General features: G+C 43.6%; 1 protein-coding gene across 2 annotated transcripts; it reads left to right on the top strand.

Annotated features, from left to right (window-relative positions):
* Positions 1-4,398: 4,398 nt before the first annotated feature.
* Positions 4,399-16,993, top strand: DYRK2 (dual specificity tyrosine phosphorylation regulated kinase 2). 2 transcript variants are annotated; one of them, XM_057429421.1, is made up of 3 exons: positions 4,399-4,825; positions 5,563-5,699; positions 13,930-16,993. In XM_057429421.1, the coding sequence occupies exons 1-3, from the start codon at positions 4,771-4,773 to the stop codon at positions 15,529-15,531; spliced, it is 1,794 nt and encodes a 597-aa protein (XP_057285404.1). In that variant the 5' UTR covers positions 4,399-4,770; the 3' UTR covers positions 15,532-16,993. The 2 variants fall into 2 exon arrangements, with proteins under 2 accessions (XP_057285404.1, XP_057285405.1); XM_057429422.1 differs by lacking the exon at positions 4,399-4,825 and adding an exon at positions 4,948-5,060.
* The last annotated feature ends 564 nt before the right edge of the window (positions 16,994-17,557 follow it).

The following is a 17,557-nucleotide window of genomic DNA, read 5'->3' as shown; positions in this document are numbered from 1 at the left end:
GCAAAGTGCATGTTTGAGATCCAGTCGAGCCCTGACCTGTGTGCTTTCCATCTGCAATGCTAGCATTTGTAGGCTGCTGTATTTTGAAGTGCTTAACACTGTTCCTAGCACGATCTGCTGAAAGGCTACACTGTAGTGTACACAGTCCTGCTCATGCTTAAATTATCCATAACACATTAATGGTGCTGGTTGTATTCAGGCACTCCTCAGGCAACCACTGGGCTTAAGGGTTTACTTTTAAAATACGTATCACTGGCTGAGACAACAGGCTTAGACCTATGTTTAATTGATGGTGAGACATATCCTCAGTGTTTTAATGTTTCCAGCTCAGCATCTAAGGCCTGCTTCACAAAAACAATGGGAAAAAGTCATGTATTTAAAAATGGCTTAGGTCCTAGAACATTTAAAAAGATGTTCAGAGTAAGTATAGATTCTCATTCTTATGCAAATTCTGCTTAACATGAGAAGATGATTAAAAGGTGGCAGAAAACCACATTTTTACTTTCTTTGTTCTAGGCCTGTCTTACCTCTCCTTTTCATAGAATAATAGGACCATTTAGGTTGGAAAGACCATCAAATCCAACCATTAACTTAGCACTACCAAGCCCACCACTAAACCATGTCCCTAAGCACCATGTCCTCTATCCCTATCATGTCTGAGGAGCCTTGTATTTGCTTACCTAGTGGTCATTTATCTACACCCAGAATGCTGAGCCCAGCGAGAACAGTCAGAGCATAGCAAGGTGCTGAGCAACCGCTGCACCTGTCACTGTGGGAGCCCCCAGAGTCATCACTGCAGCTTTGGACATGCATGGCTTCTCAGGAATTCCTGATGTCTGACCGCAGAAGCATTTGTTAACACCACAGTGGCAGAGATGCTGTGTGACTGACCAGCCAGCCTCTCTTGCCCTGCAACTACATACTAAAGCCCCGTAAAATAAAACCCTAACCAGCATCTGCATTGGAGAGGTAAGAGGACTAGCATGTAATGCTAAGGAGGTACAGCGCTCTAACAGGACAATGAGATGAACTGGGTCCCAAGGCAGCCTGGCAAAACCAGACCTCAGTAACCCCCCGCAGCTTGCTTGGAATTAATACCTGTCTTGGTCACAAGGACAGAGTTCTTGACCAAATGGCTCAAGAAACACAGCATGTTCTGTACTTCTAATATGCAGTAGCATATCATCCTCAATAATGCATTTTAATGTACTATGTGGGCAGGAGTACTTTTAGACAAGGTTTTACAGATAACATGTTTTATTCTAGACTATTCTGGTTCTGGGCTTTTTTCTTTCTTTTAAAAGTGAATTTTAATTTTCTCATTCAATGGTTGTGATTTTTAAACTACTTTATTTTTACCAAATAGTTGCTAATTTTTGTTCTAGGACACTTTGTACAGTTTATCATGGGAGGATGGGATCTGTAGCAGCTTGACATAAGCCTCTTCAAGAGAACTGCAGCAAGCAGCCTCCTGATCCCACCTGCACCTCCAGCTGCTGACCTTTTCACCTCTAGCTGTTGACTTCTTCACCTCCTTCTTTAGATGCCCATGGTGGTGCAAAACCAGTACTGCCTGTGTCCCACTGAGTTGGCCCTTTCTGCTCTCCAGCCTGGCTGGGTACCCACCTGGAAACAAAGTTTTTGTATGATTCTCTTAAAAAAAAGTGGTTTAATGACACTGCCTTACAAGCCCCTTGCAAATACCTGTTGGACCTGTTAGAGCAGGTCCAGAGGAGGGCTACAGAAATGATCAGAGGGCTGAAGCATCTCTCCTGTGAAACAGGCTGGAGAGAGTTGGGGCTATTCAGCCTAGAGAAGGCTCAGGAGAGACCTTCAAGCAGTCTTCCAGTGCCTAAAGGGGCTCTGAGCTACCTGGTCTAGCAGAAGGTGTCCCTGCCTGTGGCAGTGAGGTGGACTAGATGATCCTTAAAGGTCCCTTCCAACCCAAACTATTCTATGATTCTAAGTAGTCTGAACACTCAGTAGATTTTATGAACACTCATTAGATTTTTTTTTGCAAGAAAGGGAAGACTAATCTTCTGTCATTACAGGTTAGTTCACACCTTTGCGTAATAAAAGCTGATGGAGCAGGAAAAAGGATCACAAAAACCCTGATGCATTTTGCTGTCTGATTTCTGAGCACTGTACACTTTCTCCTGTCAGGTACCGAATTCTTATTCCTGTGCTGGGAACTGAAATCTGTTGATCTCATCTTGTATAGTACTTGTCGGGAAAGTGCTGATATGTTCAGTTGGCCAGTATCAGAAAGAATAAAGTTTTGTGGCCACACAATGGACATAGTTCAGATTCCTGAGTGTAACACTTGGCGCGAAAGAATTAATCCTTTCTTTGTCTTTCAGTATTTAGGTTTTGTTTTCTTCATTTCTTTGTACATCTGAGACTGTGATTTTGAAGAAGGGTGTTTATTTGCAACCAACGTAATTTGCAATTACATTAGCATGTTCCTCCTCTTTAGCAACCTAAATCCTACATGAAGGAGGCTTTTAAACTGAAATTTATTGTACTACATTCAGAAGGAATCAAGATGGGCATGCCCTCAGCTTGAGTTCCACTTCAGCTTCTATCAGGCACTGTCCATGACAGCAAATGCCAGGATGGATTGCAGATGGGGAAAGAGATGGAGCGAGAGGAAGAGAGGCATCTAGGCAGGCCCATGCACACTTGGAGGCTCAAAGACTAGTGCTGAAAGCTTATAACACACACAGTTTTAGAAAGGGAATAGCTGGACAGGTACCAATGTAATGTGTTCCCACTGACTCAATTAAAAGACTGTTTACTATGTGATAGACTAACTCTATTTTTCACACAGTATTCATGGTGGTCACAGATTGTTTGGGCAAACTGTGGAAGGCACACTGTGAATGAAGCACCTGACTAGAAAGGGGTTGAAACAGGATGGGCTTTCTCCTATCTCCGTATTTAGGTATAACTAACCCCAGAACATGCATGAAGCTGTCTGTGCCTTTGACAGAGAAGACACATTATTTAAGATGAAGTGTGAGCTCCTGCAACCCCTACGAAAAGATAATTGATTGTAATTTCATTTTTTTCTTACCCAGCTTCAATGTGAACAAGCTTCTTCCCCATTCTCCTCCTTAGATTGACTAGAAAAGTATCTTTTTCTTGTCATTCCTGCAACACTTAAGGAGTCTCACAAAGAACACTAATGTTATCAGAGTGTTTGATACACAGATATTTTTGATGTGCATACACTGCATGTAAAAATGATGGGAAGATACTTACAACAATCAGTTAACAGCATCTGTACACCTGGCAGATGTGGGGAAGGGACACTGGGAGTGCCTTTGTACATATGGGGGGATTTGAGGAAGACAAAGCTTTCTTTCCGCTACAGTGAAGGGAAGCGATTAGGTGGGTGTGGAAAGGAGAAGGTATGATTGTTTTCTCTGCATGACAGGAGGGGTTAAGGAGACTGTTTATTTCTTTGTACCAGTACAGGAAATGTGTTTGTTTATGCATCTATCTTTGTCACTGGAAGAGGCAAAGGGATGGATGCATTTTTTTTCTGTTGCTTAGGCATAGGAAAACGGGAGATTTATTTTCCTTTTTCTGTGGAAGGGGACGAAGGGAGGTCTGTCTAATACCTACCAGCAGCTTCAAAAAGGCAAATACGCGAAGTCTGTACAGACTTCAAAAAGGCTTGAGCGTAGGTAGGAGAGTTCTTTCAACACTGTCCCAAGCTGAGCAAATGTTTAGATATCTATTTTTGGCTGTAATGACGCTGGAACTGACAAACCAGGAATTCAAAGCATTGTACTCCACAAAGCACTTTGTACAGTTTAGAAAACAAGGCAGATAATGCCCCCTGCAATCTCATTTCCCTCATCCTAGGCTGAGACACCGGGGACTCCAGGGCAATCCCAAAAGCTCTTTCAGGATTTCAGGGCAACCTCGAAGACTCTTTTCCCTCCCTGCCATTTTTTAGGACTGCATCCCATTTCACGTTTCAGGTTATCCACGGTGCCACCTTTGTCCTCCCAATTTGGCAGCAGTGACCCCCGCTGCCTGAGCAGTCGGTGATCCCCCACTCCTCTTTCCCCACACACGGGCCGACCTCCCCTCGGCATCGCCCTCTCTCCGGCGCACTCTCCGGCGCACACACCGGCGCTGTCGGAGCTGGGGACGGGCCGGGGGGCGGCGGGCAGCGGCGCAGGCTGTCTACCGTCGGCCAACATGGCTGTGACCACGGCGGGTGACCGTTGGGCGAGGGGCGCTCGGGAGGCGGCCGTTGGGCGAGGGGGGGGGCGGAGGGCCGGTGCTCGGGGGGAGCGCCGGGCCGCGCTGCCGCCGCGGAGCGGTAACGGAGGGGAGGGAGCGGCGGGGAGGGAAGAACGGAGGGAGGGAGAAGGCGGTCGGGGCGGAGACTGCCCCTCCAGTGCGCTGTTTGTCGCTGTTCCGCCGCGCGAGGAGGAGGGCTCTGTCCGGCCGCCTTCTGCTGCCCCCTCCTCCGTGCGAGGGGACCGGGGCGACCGGGGAGGGGCGGGGGAGGTGATGAGCTTGGGCCGGGGGCTGCGGCGGCGGCGCGGCTGCTGCTGCTGCGGCGGCGGGAGGCGACGGCGGGGCATTGGAGGGTCTGTCCGGCCGGCCCGGGGCCAAGGGGATGCAGCGGAGGACGGGTCTGGGTGTAGCTGATCGGAGAAGAGAGGCAGCCGCCGACCGGAGAGGCCGAGGAGCAGCGGAGGAGAGCCACCCTGACATGCCTTTTCCTCTCCCTCCTCTCCAGCGGCCATGTTAACCAGAAAGCCCTCAGCTAGCGCCGCCGCTGGTGCTGCCTACCCAGCCGGTAAGCAGAGGGCTGCCGTGACCACCACCGCGACGCGCCGGGTCGTGCGGGGCTGGGAGGGGGGTGAACTCGGCCGCCCCTCTGCTGCCGCCGCCGCCGCAGCGGGGACGTGCTCGTCGGAACAATGATCCACCCTCCCCCCGGCAACCGAGCCCGGGGGCCGGCGGGGGGCTTCGTGCTCGGCTCCGGCGTGCCGCTGTTGTACGGGGTGGCGAGTTCGCCTCGGGGAAGAGAGGTGGGGGGAAGAGGAATCACTTGGGGAAACGACCGGGGGAGAACCGGGAGTCGCGGCATTTGCCGGAGCGGCCGCGTTTGATAGGGGCAGCGGTGCTCGCCTGCTCTTGCCGCTGCACACTTGTGAACTCCTGGCGGCGCCGGGATTTCTCCGGGCCAGACGGCTTGGGGGGGGCGTTGGAGAGGGTAAGACGGGCGGGCGGGCGGCCGTCCAGCTCCGAGGTGCGTGCGGGGCTGAGCCGGCTCGCTCTCTAGGTTAGGTGGCTGCCGGTGGCGGGTTAATCTCGGATGAAGGGTTTAGCCGGGCGAGCACGGCCCGCCCGCGCTATTAGCCGGATCGGTGCGTGTGTGCGCCGCGGCGGTGATTAGCTTTTAATGGCTTCTGCCTGAAGCAAGACGGGCGGTGGTGCCAGCGAAACGCCGGGGCCACCGCCGCCCCCCGACGGCCTCCCTGCCTGAGGGGCCGCCGCTGCCCTCCGCGCTCACCCCTCTGCTCTCCGCAGGCAGGGCAGGGGACAGCGGTCGCCCGCTGCAGTCTTCCCCGGGCACCGGAGCCGGGGTCCCCCGGGCAGGAGCTGGGACCGGTCCGCCGTCACCTCTCGCATTGCCGCCGCTCAGGGCCAGCAACGCCTCCCACACGGTGAGCCAGGGCTTGGGGCGGGGGGCCGAGGCGGGGGCTGGGGGAAGGCTCGTCCGGCCGCGGGGGCTTGCCGCGCCGCCGCTGCGCTGCGTTCGCCCGGTGTCCCCCACGGCGGGATCGAGCTCTCACGGGCGCCGCCGCGAGCACCCAGTCCCGCCTGACGAGGCGCTTGAGCAAAGTGCATTTAATTTCTGCAGACTCCGATCAAACGTGCGTTTGTTGTGGGGCTGGGACACGGTGACTGCCCTGAGAAGCAGCTTTCCCTGTCCCCAGCCCACTTCAGTCTGGTTTAGTGTCTCATTTTCAGGGACAAAATCGATCTCCCACACTCGCACAGAGGAGCTGTTCTGGTAAATGCATTTTTTGAGATTACATTGTTTTGGCAATGAGGTTAGTCACTGCGAATAAAGTGAGCCGTAGTGAAAAATGAAGGCTGCTCTCCCTTTATATGTCTGATTAGCTCAGGCCGATAGCTGCCCTTCCCTTGAAATAGCTATCACTGTACTCGTCGACAATGATTGGATAAATCCGACTTTATTACTGCAGTAGTTTACCTAAAGAAATAAGCACTGATGGCATGAAAAGGATGTTATTTTCCGGTTCTGTGATATATCACATTATCTCCCACTCATAGTTAATCTACTAGGAATGAAACTTCCCAAGTATGCCACTATATATGGATGAGAGAGGGTATGTCTGTGCTGAAGGCACGACAGAGTAGAGAGGGAGGTATCTATATGCTGTCATGTTATCATTAAATACCTGAATTTTTTATTGCATACATATCCTTTTAAATTATGAGGGATTTTGTACTGACCGTGAAAGGCATTGATGGCATACTTTCCTTAGAATTAATGAATTCTTCATGGATGCTCACATACTATCTTTGTAAACGTATGACAGAGCTTTAAATGGTAACATGATTATGGGCTGGTGGAAGGTGAAACTATGCATTTAGGTGTTAGTGTTTCAGTGACTTTCTGTGTACCTTGAGTAAAAGCATCTTATTCAAATCCATTTATAGAAAGAATTGGCATAAATAAAAGGTAAAAAAATCACTGTATTCTCAAAAGGAATTATGAATATTCTGCAAATTCAAGGCGGAGCTGCATACTTGAGATCAACATAGTTGTATATTTATGTAGCTAGGATATGTGTCTGAATTGTTCATTAGTATCAAAGGCCAATTTTTTTCACATTCATGTACCAGTTAAGTGCTGGTTGATTTTAGGGTTGGGGTAGCAGCTTAATGTTTTTATAAAAACATAAAAGAAGGAGTGTGATACAGACAGCCTGGACGCCAATCATAAAACTGCACATGCAGATGGGCTCACAAATAACAGGGGCCCACATGAAATAGAGCCCAGACTTAATTTAGGATTTGTAAAGGCATAGTGGTCCAGCTATATAACTGGGACTACTCACTAATCTGGAAGTACAGAACTTTGGTATTTTTATACATAGATTTATATGTGCATGTGTGTATTATATATAGTGTCTGTGCATATATACCTACATTTATAAAGATGAAGTCTTTATGAAAGCATGCAAGGGGTGCTCAAGTTACATTTCTGTATTTCGAGTATTTTTATACATCGTTGTATATGTATGCGTATGTTTATATATAGCTTATCTGCATGTGTGTGTATATACACATAGAGATGAAATATTTATGGAAGCACACAGGGGTGGCCAAGCATTATATTGCTGGTTTTCATGTCTCTCTAGATTCTGACTGTTAGAAACTCTGCCTTTCTTTTGTCATACAGAGCTTGCTCTACAGTATTTATTTAGCCTTGGATACTATTACAGAAATACCTCAGACTGCCTTTCCGAATTTTGTAAGTGGTTATTTTGTGGTTGGCTAACATAACATTTTGTGGTAAGGATCAGATGTGACATCAGAATGCTGTATTTTAACCTAAAAATAAAAGGGGAAAAAAAAAAAGGGTGATATCTGTTATGTGATTGTTCTGTAAATTTCAGGCCTGCTGACCTCAGCTGACCCTGACTGAAATAATTGGTTTTGCATCCTGCTACTTCCTCCAATCAGGCCTTTTTAAAATGGAACATTTCAGTGTTCTTAGACTGTTTTCCTTCTTTGTGATCTTTTGCTTATTCTGTTTTCATCCCTGTTGTATATCTGTGTGACTTCTGTAATAGCAAAAAATGGGGAACATTTCTCTTTGTGTTTGAAACTTTCAGGAGCTACAGTTTGCTTGAGTAGTTGAAGTTGCTGGTGGTTGGATGTAATGTAAATGTGTGCACTGTATATGCATATATTAGTTGCGAAGATAGAGGTTGAAGATGGGTTTTTATTTAAGCTAGAAAGTTTTTATTTTAATTCCGACAGAGAATAAATCAACCACCTGTTGTATTTCTTGCAGTAGCGAGTTGTGCTCTAGCCTCTTGTGAAACTGTGGTATCCTACTTTCAAGTGAAGTTTCATCGTTTGGTAGAAACCAGCCACATGGGTAGAAGGGGGGAAGATGTTGTTTTACCCAGGCTTTGTATAACAGGGCAGAGGTTTTAGCTCAGTCTCTGCAATCACAGCAGCCTTGGTTGCTAAGCACGCTGTTGTGGTTTTTTTTTTTGTTTGGTTTTAAATTGTGGCTTCATCCTGGGCTTATTTGTGTCTGCTTCCATCCCCGATTATCTTTTTGTGCTCATGGTGGAAAACAAGAACTCATTTCTAGCCCCTTGTCCTCTTCTTTTTCTTCTCCAAAGTCATTGCTTTCTCTTTTGAAGTCTTAAGTTCTGGCCTTGGCGACTGGCACCTTTTTCCATTCACTCTCCTGTTTCATTATGGTGTTAGTACATCCACTTGACATGCTGCATTAGAGATTATCTTGCTTGCCTGCTGCTCTGCTTGTGTAAATCCCCACCCGTCTGTGAGTCCCTCTCCCAGACTCTTGTCTCTTGTATTCTGCCTACCTCCATCTCTGTTTATTCTCATTTGGCACATATCCGTGCATTCTGCACTCTTCCTGTTTCTCTTGCAATAAAGCAGTCTTAATCTTTTTCTCCTCCTGTCTAGTACTGTAACAACAGCCCATTTACAGTGCATGATTCAGTGCACTCCCTCTTCAATTCCTTTGCAAGATTTCCCTACAGCAAGGCCTGTTTTGTTTTGAAATCAGTGGTAAATGTCTATCCATATACGTTTGCATCAGTCAGTCTTCATCTTAAAAATGTTAAATTTTATTAAAAAAATGGTTCACATGGTAACAGAACAGGGATTCCTGGACTAAATGTGAAGATCTAGTGGGTCACATGCTGAAGTTTTTTACTGCAGGCCGCTGCTTAAAGCAGGCAAAACCCAATGAAAATACCTTGCAGTTGTGGTGCTCTCATGTAATAAATTGCCATGGGAGTGTTGTTATGTTTGAGTGGAAATAACTGTACTGTCCTGATCTGTAGTTTGCTACATCTAGATTTCTTTGCATGTTTCTTCTTCTACATTAAACTTACGTCTAAGGGGAATACGAAGCTATCTTAACTTTCAATGGGGGACTTTGAAATTTGTTCTCCCACAGTTGGTGACTATGCTGTCGGGACTGCTGCACATCAGGGCACATCTCTCTTATGTGTACACTTCAGCTTACCTGAAGGGTTCAATTTAGTTTGCATTGACTGTCCTTTTTTGTTTCAACATGTGTAATGCATGTAGGATGTCCCAGAAGTCCTCAGACTTACTGCATCCATGTAGTTCTGACAGGAGGAAAAAAAATTAGGAATTGGGATCACTCTTGAGGCTTAGTTCTGTCTGAAAATATCTGCTATATAAAGTCAAAATCAAGTTTTAAAAAAATAAGCTTGTATGGACCAGATATGACATCAGCAAAAAAATTCAAATGGTGTGTTTTTAGTACAGCTGTTGTTGAGCTACAGGCTCTTTAGGACAAGGGCTTAGTCTTTCTTGGTGCTCATAATAAAACCATTATGATAATCCTGTATTATTGCTATTGTACTAATTATCACATTATTTTTAGTTCTGAACAGAGGAATGCTGTTGAATTCATTTATTAGATTAAAAAACGCCTTTGTACATTTGCTCAGGCTGTAGTCAAAATAGGCAGTCAAGCATGCTACACCTGATACTAGCATGTCAGACACAGGAGGGCTGAAACTGGACCAGAAATGCTGTAAAGAAAGGGGTATATAGTGGAATGTTTATTCTTTAATGAGTTACTGCTTTGGAACACTCTGTGTGTGTATATATATATCTAAGATAAAGATGTCTTACTCCTGTGTAGTATTACAGCAGGCCATTGTGATTGCTTTATTAATAAGGTTCATTTAATAAACCTTTTTAGAGTCTGGTTGACAGCAAAATGTTCTTTTCTGTGGTATGCTTTTTTTGAGCAGCAGTAGTCTTGTAGAGGGTTTTGAAACAGACTATTGCATTGGCTGTGTGTTACTGCAAAGGAATCGTCAACTGGTTTGTCTTCTTGTTGGCATGACGGACTCAGTTTTATGCTAATTATGTGCTGTTACAGGTCTGTAGCATAAGTATAGTAAGTTACTGTTCTACTTCTGTCCCTAAACCCATTTGTGAAAACAAAACAAAAACCCAAACCCCAAGCACTCCCATCCCCCAAAAGAAGGTGTTTGGGTTTGGGATTTTTGTTTTGCCTAGTGTCTGTACTTCGATGGTTAGGTGAATGTTTTTAGCATAGTCATCAACTTCCATAAACTGAGCAAACCAAAATTAAAGCAAAATCTAGTGGTGATTTTGAAGTAATGAAAAACTGTTGAGAGAGGAAAAAATCCACCATTGTGATGTTTGCTGTTATGTAATTGATGTTGACAGAAGATTCAGGAAGATTGGCTCTTGAGTTCAGGCTTACCTGTTCTTGCAGTATGTCTTACGGAGAAGTGTGCACATCAGTAAGTTTTTGATGACGTGGGCTAGAAAAACATGTAAATCTTAGCAGGTGTAGTTGGGTGTGAGCGCAGGCAGTAGAATATATAAGTACGATGCATAAGTGCATGCAGGTTGTCAGCTGTGTAGGTTGTTGGTTCTGGAATTTACAGGCAGAAGTAAAGGTGCCATGTGTTATAAGCAGCTCAGACTTACGGTGTCGGATGGGAAGCTGGTGGAGGTTCTGTGTACTGTGAACAGTTTGATACTGTACTAGAAGTCTGTAGTGCTTTGTAGCTTCCCAAGCCCATTAGTTGTGGTTTAGGGAACTTACAACGTCATTGGTGAAGCCTGTGGAGCTTGTAAACAGTGCAAGCCTGAACTTGACAGCAATCTCAGCCAGTAGCCAGAAGTAGATAGGCAGAACAAAGGGCTGGTGAGAATCCAGCCCTAATCCAGGTTGGAAATAGAAGAAGAGGTGGTGATTCTTGTGCAGGTAGTACCCTGAGATGAGAAAAGTCCATTTTTCATACTTAGTGGTTGTGATATATCTGATAGCTTGGAAATGCCTGATGGAGGGGGAGGGGAGAAGAACAGTGAACTGCCTTCTCCCCGACAGCTTTTGGAATAAAGCCTGTGCTCATTTGGTGTCTTTTCTTCCACAAAGAAAACTAGTGCTACTGTCTGCATCTGCATTTGCATTCCCAAGCAGCAGTTGACTGAAACTGGCAAAACCGGTCACTTTGGATTTAGGGTGAAGCTGGGATAATGCTGGTGATTTCATTCTGCTGCTTGGGGAAAAAAAAAAAACAAGCTGTGAGCAGCAAGAGAAACCGTGAGGCTGCCTGAAGGTGCAGGAAGCAGAGCTACATGGTTTACAGTTTAGAATGTGTTTGCAAACATGCTTTTAGGAAAAAGGAACTCTTTAGTATGTGGTGAGAGTAGAAAAATGTTTGTTTTTTTTTTTCCTAGCCCTGATACAAAGCAAATAACTGAAGTCTGAAGAATTCCCCTGTACATCTGTTGAAACAAGCAGTGCTTAGGAAGGGCAGAAAATAGTTAATTCTGAAAACAGGTGACTCAAGTGAAAAAAAAAACAAACCCAACAAACTAATTCAAGATGTGAACTGTGGCGATGTGTACTTGGGTTAAGAATTCTTAAAGATGGTTTTCTCCACTATGCTCTTTCTTTCTCATTGTCTGAATGTCAGTATTGTCTGCTCCCCTTTGTTTTGGTATGTTCTGCTTTATTGTTCAACCAGTGCCACAGAAGAAACATTTGTACCTGTACTTGTAATCTGCACAGTTATTCTGCTGCTTCATTGTGCGTTTCTTATATTTACAGTTCTGCAGTACTGCATGTGCTGAGCCTCTGATACATCTTACTAACTAGGTCTGGTTATTCTGAGATGGGTCATTTAGCAGCTCTTGGGGCTGAATTACCTGTTTTTTTTCCCCAGTAACTGCTGCTTATATAGAGGATCAGGGCAACCTTCATGAAACTGCTACTGCAGTGCGCTTCAGACTTCGATCTGAAGGAATTACCTGTAGGCTCGTTAAGTCCCCTTGCTGCTTAATGCCTGGTGCTTTTGAGGCCTCAAACTAGGAAGGGAATGAATGTTGCTATCCCATGTATCTTCACTTTGCTTAAATGTTACAGATGTCTTAGCTTTGGATTGCAGTTCTGTGGTAAACCTTTCTATGAGATTGATCAGATTTGCTAGTGTGAGCCCAAATTGATCTTCAAATAAACATCCACAGTCAAACTGTAGTGATGAAATAAAATGAACCAGTTATTCAAAGCAAGTCAAAATGGAATCAGAAGAGTAGTGAACTCCGCAGAAGCAGTCTCCGAGAGATCTTGGGTTTGCGTTGTGTGAATTTCAGAACTGCAAGTTTAAAAATATTATCCAAAGGTGAAGCTGGTGTCCAGCTGGCTACGCCTTGGGAGCAAGTTACTGAATTTACAAGAACAGGCTTCTACCATATCAGACTGAGACCTTAACAGAAGCACAAAATATGCTAAGAGTCCGTGTTACATGTCCTGGTTTTCTCATTAGGAAGCACTACTGCAGTTGCAGCACAGATTTCATTGCCTCATATCACAGCACACTGCTATAATTTTCTGATTTTGTTTCAGCAACCTTAAGTGAACAGGGAATGTGTTATCCATAGCAGTCTAGAAAAGGTAGGGTTCAGATTAGAAGCGCTCTCAACCCTGGCTTGATCATCTGTCTGACAGCATCAGTGAACTTTTGGTTAGTAATTTGGTATAAATGTTAAGACTGGTGAATCAGCTGGAGAGAGAAGGGAAAATCTTACCACCTTTGTGTAAGACCAGGCAGAAGACAAACTAATTATCCTCTGCTTGAGAGCAAATGAGGAATTCTAAGGACAGCTATTTTAGTGACAGGTATATGCTCATATATTTCTTGTTTCACCTTAAAAATAACAGGTTTTCAGAAAGACTTTTCACACCCCAGTGCTTCTGGTGTTCCTTTGCTTGAAAATGCTGAGTATTCCTTTGCTTGAAAATGCTGTTTATTCCCTTGTGAAAACTGTGAAGAACAAATATAATTTCTCAAATCAACTAATCCTTTTTTTGATTCCTTTAAAATAAAGTTACTTGTATATTCTTAAAGGCAAAGATTTTTTTTCCATTCAAACCTGCATCAGGCCCCACACTTCATCTTGGTTAAAAGTTATTATAAGACTGGTTTGGGAAGGTGCTAAAGGATATGCCCGTGCTTCATTGATCTGAATGCTTTACTGAATAGTTACTGCCTCAATTGCAAGCAGTAAATGGCACCTCTTGAACTTTAGATATGTTCTTTTCCTCTTTGTGCATGTTACAGAACATATGTTTATTGCTTAAAATTGTGTCTGTAGCTTTTGGTATACAGCAAATTCAGGAACAAGTTAATATGTTGATTTCTGAGAACAGGTGACTAGGAGAGCCTTAGCCATGTAAGTTATAGCAGGCATTGTATGTTGATCTCCAGCATCAGTAGAAGTGCTACTATATTCTGTAAAGTTTGAAGTCCTTCAAGCGTACTTCTTGATGTTACAGGGCTGTTTCCTTGAAGATTCCTTAGAGGAATTGTCAGCTTATCGTGGTAGCACATCTGTGATGGCCGCAATCTAGAGAGTTGTGAAAGCAGCATTTGAAAAACAAGGATGTGAAGAATTTAATAGTGCCCTGCAGAATCACAATATATGTCCTGTATTTTTCTTAGATTATCTGACTTCTAAGAAAATACTCAGTTTTGAGGTGATTTAGGCAGGATGGTGGGTTGCAGAATACATGTGAAGCATAGAGTTCGTGCCTCTCTTGTTAACTGGGTATGTATTTATTTTCGATTTTAGGTTGGAGGCAGTAAGCACACAATGAGTGAGCACCTCCATGTTGGTAGCCATGGACAAATCCAGGTTCAGCAGCTGTTTGAAGATAATAGTAACAAGAGGACGGTTCTGACGACACAGCCAAATGGACTTACAACGTTAGGCAAATCTGGATTGCCAGTGGTTCAGGACAGACAGTCAGAGAGTGCTCACAGACGACAAGGGAGCTCCAGCTCTTTAAAATCTACAGATGGAACAGGGAAGGTGAAAGCTTCTGTTATGACACCAGAGCAGGCAATGAAGCAATACATGCAAAAATTAACAGCTTTTGAGCATCATGAGATTTTTAGCTACCCTGAAATATACTTTTTGGGTCCAAACGCAAAGAAGAGGCAAGGTGTGATTGGTGGTTCAAACAACTGTGGGTATGATGATGACCAAGGGTCTTATATACAAGTACCCCATGATCATATTGCGTACAGGTATGAAGTCCTGAAAGTTATAGGAAAGGGAAGCTTTGGGCAAGTGGTGAAGGCCTACGATCACAAGATGCATCAGCATGTGGCACTAAAAATGGTGAGAAATGAAAAACGTTTCCACCGGCAAGCTGCGGAAGAAATTAAGATCCTGGAGCATCTCCGGAAGCAAGATAAGGATAACAACATGAATGTTATCCACATGTTGGAAAACTTCACATTCCGCAGCCATATCTGCATGACATTTGAATTGCTGAGCATGAACCTGTATGAATTGATAAAGAAAAACAAGTTTCAGGGCTTTAGCCTACCTTTGGTCCGCAAGTTTGCCCACTCAATTTTGCAGTGCTTGGATGCTTTGCACAAAAACAGAATCATTCACTGTGACCTTAAACCTGAGAACATTCTGTTGAAGCAACAGGGTAGAAGTGGTATCAAAGTGATTGATTTTGGCTCAAGTTGTTATGAGCATCAGCGTGTCTACACTTACATTCAGTCACGTTTTTACCGTGCACCTGAAGTCATCCTTGGTGCCCGTTATGGGATGCCCATAGATATGTGGAGCTTGGGTTGTATTCTAGCAGAGCTTCTGACTGGTTATCCACTTTTACCTGGAGAAGATGAAGGAGACCAGCTGGCTTGTATGATTGAGCTATTAGGCATGCCTTCTCCAAAACTCTTAGATTCATCCAAGCGAGCCAAAAACTTTGTGAGTTCTAAGGGTTATCCCCGCTATTGCAGCATCACAACCTTGTCTGATGGCTCTGTAATACTTAATGGTGGACGCTCTCGAAGAGGAAAACTACGTGGCCCACCAGAGAGCAGAGAATGGGGTAATGCATTAAAGGGATGTGATGATCCCTTGTTCCTGGACTTCTTAAAACAGTGTTTAGAATGGGATCCTGCTATTCGTATGACACCCAGCCAGGCTTTGCGGCATCCCTGGCTAAGGAGACGGTTGCCAAAACCTCCAACTGGGGAAAAGGCTTCAGCAAAGAGAATTACAGAGAGCACTGGTGCTATAACGTCGATTTCCAAGTTACCTCCGACTTCAAGTTCAGCTTCAAAACTGAGGACTAATTTGTCACAGATGACAGATGCCAATGGGAATATTCAGCAAAGAACAGTGTTGCCAAAACTTGTTAGCTGAGGCTGAGAAACCCAATGCTGTTAGTATGAGAGATAAGATGTGGCTGAGCCTTATTTGTATGAAAAGGTAGCTCAGATATACATTTTTATTTGCTCAATAACTTTATTAATTTGTATCTTTCAGCACTCATTTTAAATGTAAGAAATGTTGATTTTGTTTTTATAAAAACATGGGGACAATGCTTTAAGTTTTTATACTTATTTTTTAAGATGTTTGTCTTCTACAGTACAACTAGCCTTACTGTAACTAGTGTGATACAGTAATAAACATCAGTGGCAGGCCACTGGTTACAAGATGACTGTCATGCATTGCAGCGTGGTGTCAAAGGTATTATCGTTTCTCTTCCATGGTTCATATTAGGTTTCACCTGGGGAAAATCTGTAAGGCTCTACTTTTTGGATTTTATGGGTATGCGAACACTCACACTTAAGCCTGACTGGGCTTCAGGGAGAATATCAAAGAAGTAGTTAAGCACCTGTAAACTTGTAATTTAAAGTGGAGCTGTAGCGTGTTACATTGTCATTTTCTATATGGTAGCCCAGAGAAAGTAGTGGTATTACTATGATACAGTCACCTCCTATGGAATACTTTCTCTACTCAAAAGTAATGGGTTTTGGTTAAAATGAGTATCTAAATATAATGAAAAAAAATAATTTCCAGGACTAAAATGACTGTCTCGCGCTATGTGCTGTGTGGTAGAGCGAGAGGAACAGGCACTCTCGGAAAGCTTGAAGGTGGAAGTATGTCTGTTCCTGTAAATCTAAAAAGTATGTAACATTGAGCATTCACACTGGGCTTCTCTTGGTTTGTATTTTTTGTTTTCCTTTCCTGTTTTCTTTCCTGATGTGCAGCTTGGTCTCCCGAAATCACATAGGCAGAAGTACTTGTTCTGTCAGTTTTATACTGTAACTTCCAGACTGTTATGCTACATGGATTTCACAAATAGCTTTTATTTCTTCTGACCATATTTGTTTGAGTGACTGACCTCTCTGGTACATTTACACTTCAGATCAAATCTGCATGCAGGGGCAAAGACTATGTTACTACATTGCTTTCTGTAAAGAACGTCACTCTAGAGAGTGTAACTGTAGATGGAACGATCCTGAGTGGAAAGACTCAGTTGGCAGACAGCATCCTAGAAATTTTCTAGTACAGGAGAATTCTCAAAGGAGTTAAATGGTTGGAATTTGATTTAATCTTTGGCATTTGTAGCTGTAAATCAGCTTTGGAGGGACAGTTGAAGATATGTGTAGATTTGTGTTCTAATGCTTGGTTTTTCTTTTTTTAAGCATACATGGAAGAAAGATGGTCTTTACTGAGGAATAATATGTAAACCTATGAGAGAAATACTCGTCGTAGCATGTTTTCAACAGGAACAGTTTGAAATGCAGGTTCAGTTTTCATCACAAACAATGGCAGTGGTCTACATTGGATGTATAAAACATGAACAAGGAATTTTAAATCTGGAAGGGTTTATGGACATTAGAGCAAAACATTCTAGAATGGATTTCATTAAACCTCAATAAATTTACTATAAGCAACATTTATATGCACAGATTTTACTGAGTTACGTGTACAAATGATGAAAAATACTTAAAGCATGGTCCCCTGAGAGGCCAAGAAAGTTTCCGGATAAGTTCTCCTTCATGTTCATTAATTTACCACTTACAGCTTAGTTTTGTTTGTTTGTTTGTTTGTTTGGTTTGGTTTTAATTCAATGTAAGACTGGGGGAGGGATAAAAATACAAAATGACAGAATTCTCAGGAAACATATCGCTTCACTTCTTGCCAAAAAGTCAACACCTAAAGAAGCTCCAAAAATAATTTCTAAGTAGAGAATGGAATTTGTTGATTGATAACTTGTGAAAATTACAGCATCAGTCGACTGTTTCTTTTTTGTTTTCTTTTCTAAATAAGATTGTTTCCTGCCTCTAGTCAAATTAAATTATTTAGTGTTAAATGTTCACAACTTTATACAATGTGTGTAAGTGCAATATGTAAACATGTATGAAATCATGTTAAAAAT

Source organism: Pezoporus wallicus, unplaced genomic scaffold (assembly GCF_028554395.1).
Source record: "Pezoporus wallicus isolate ANWC-B61680 ecotype Strahan unplaced genomic scaffold, APGP_CSIRO_Pwel_v1 contig_5069, whole genome shotgun sequence".
Classification (NCBI taxonomy): domain Eukaryota; kingdom Metazoa; phylum Chordata; class Aves; order Psittaciformes; family Psittacidae; genus Pezoporus; species Pezoporus wallicus.
Note: the sequence above shows the minus strand (reverse complement) of the source record. Positions and strands in the feature narration are given on the sequence as shown.

Bases quoted from the DNA above. Each gene is read 5' to 3' on its own strand.
- DYRK2 (XM_057429421.1), top strand. From the start codon at position 4,771: ATGTTAACCAGAAAGCCCTCAGCTAGCGCCGCCGCTGGTGCTGCCTAC. The intron at 4,826-5,562 runs GTAAGCAGAGGG...TGCTCTCCGCAG, and splicing joins TGGTGCTGCCTACCCAGCCG to GCAGGGCAGGGGACAGCGGT. The intron at 5,700-13,929 runs GTGAGCCAGGGC...TTTCGATTTTAG, and splicing joins CCAGCAACGCCTCCCACACG to GTTGGAGGCAGTAAGCACAC.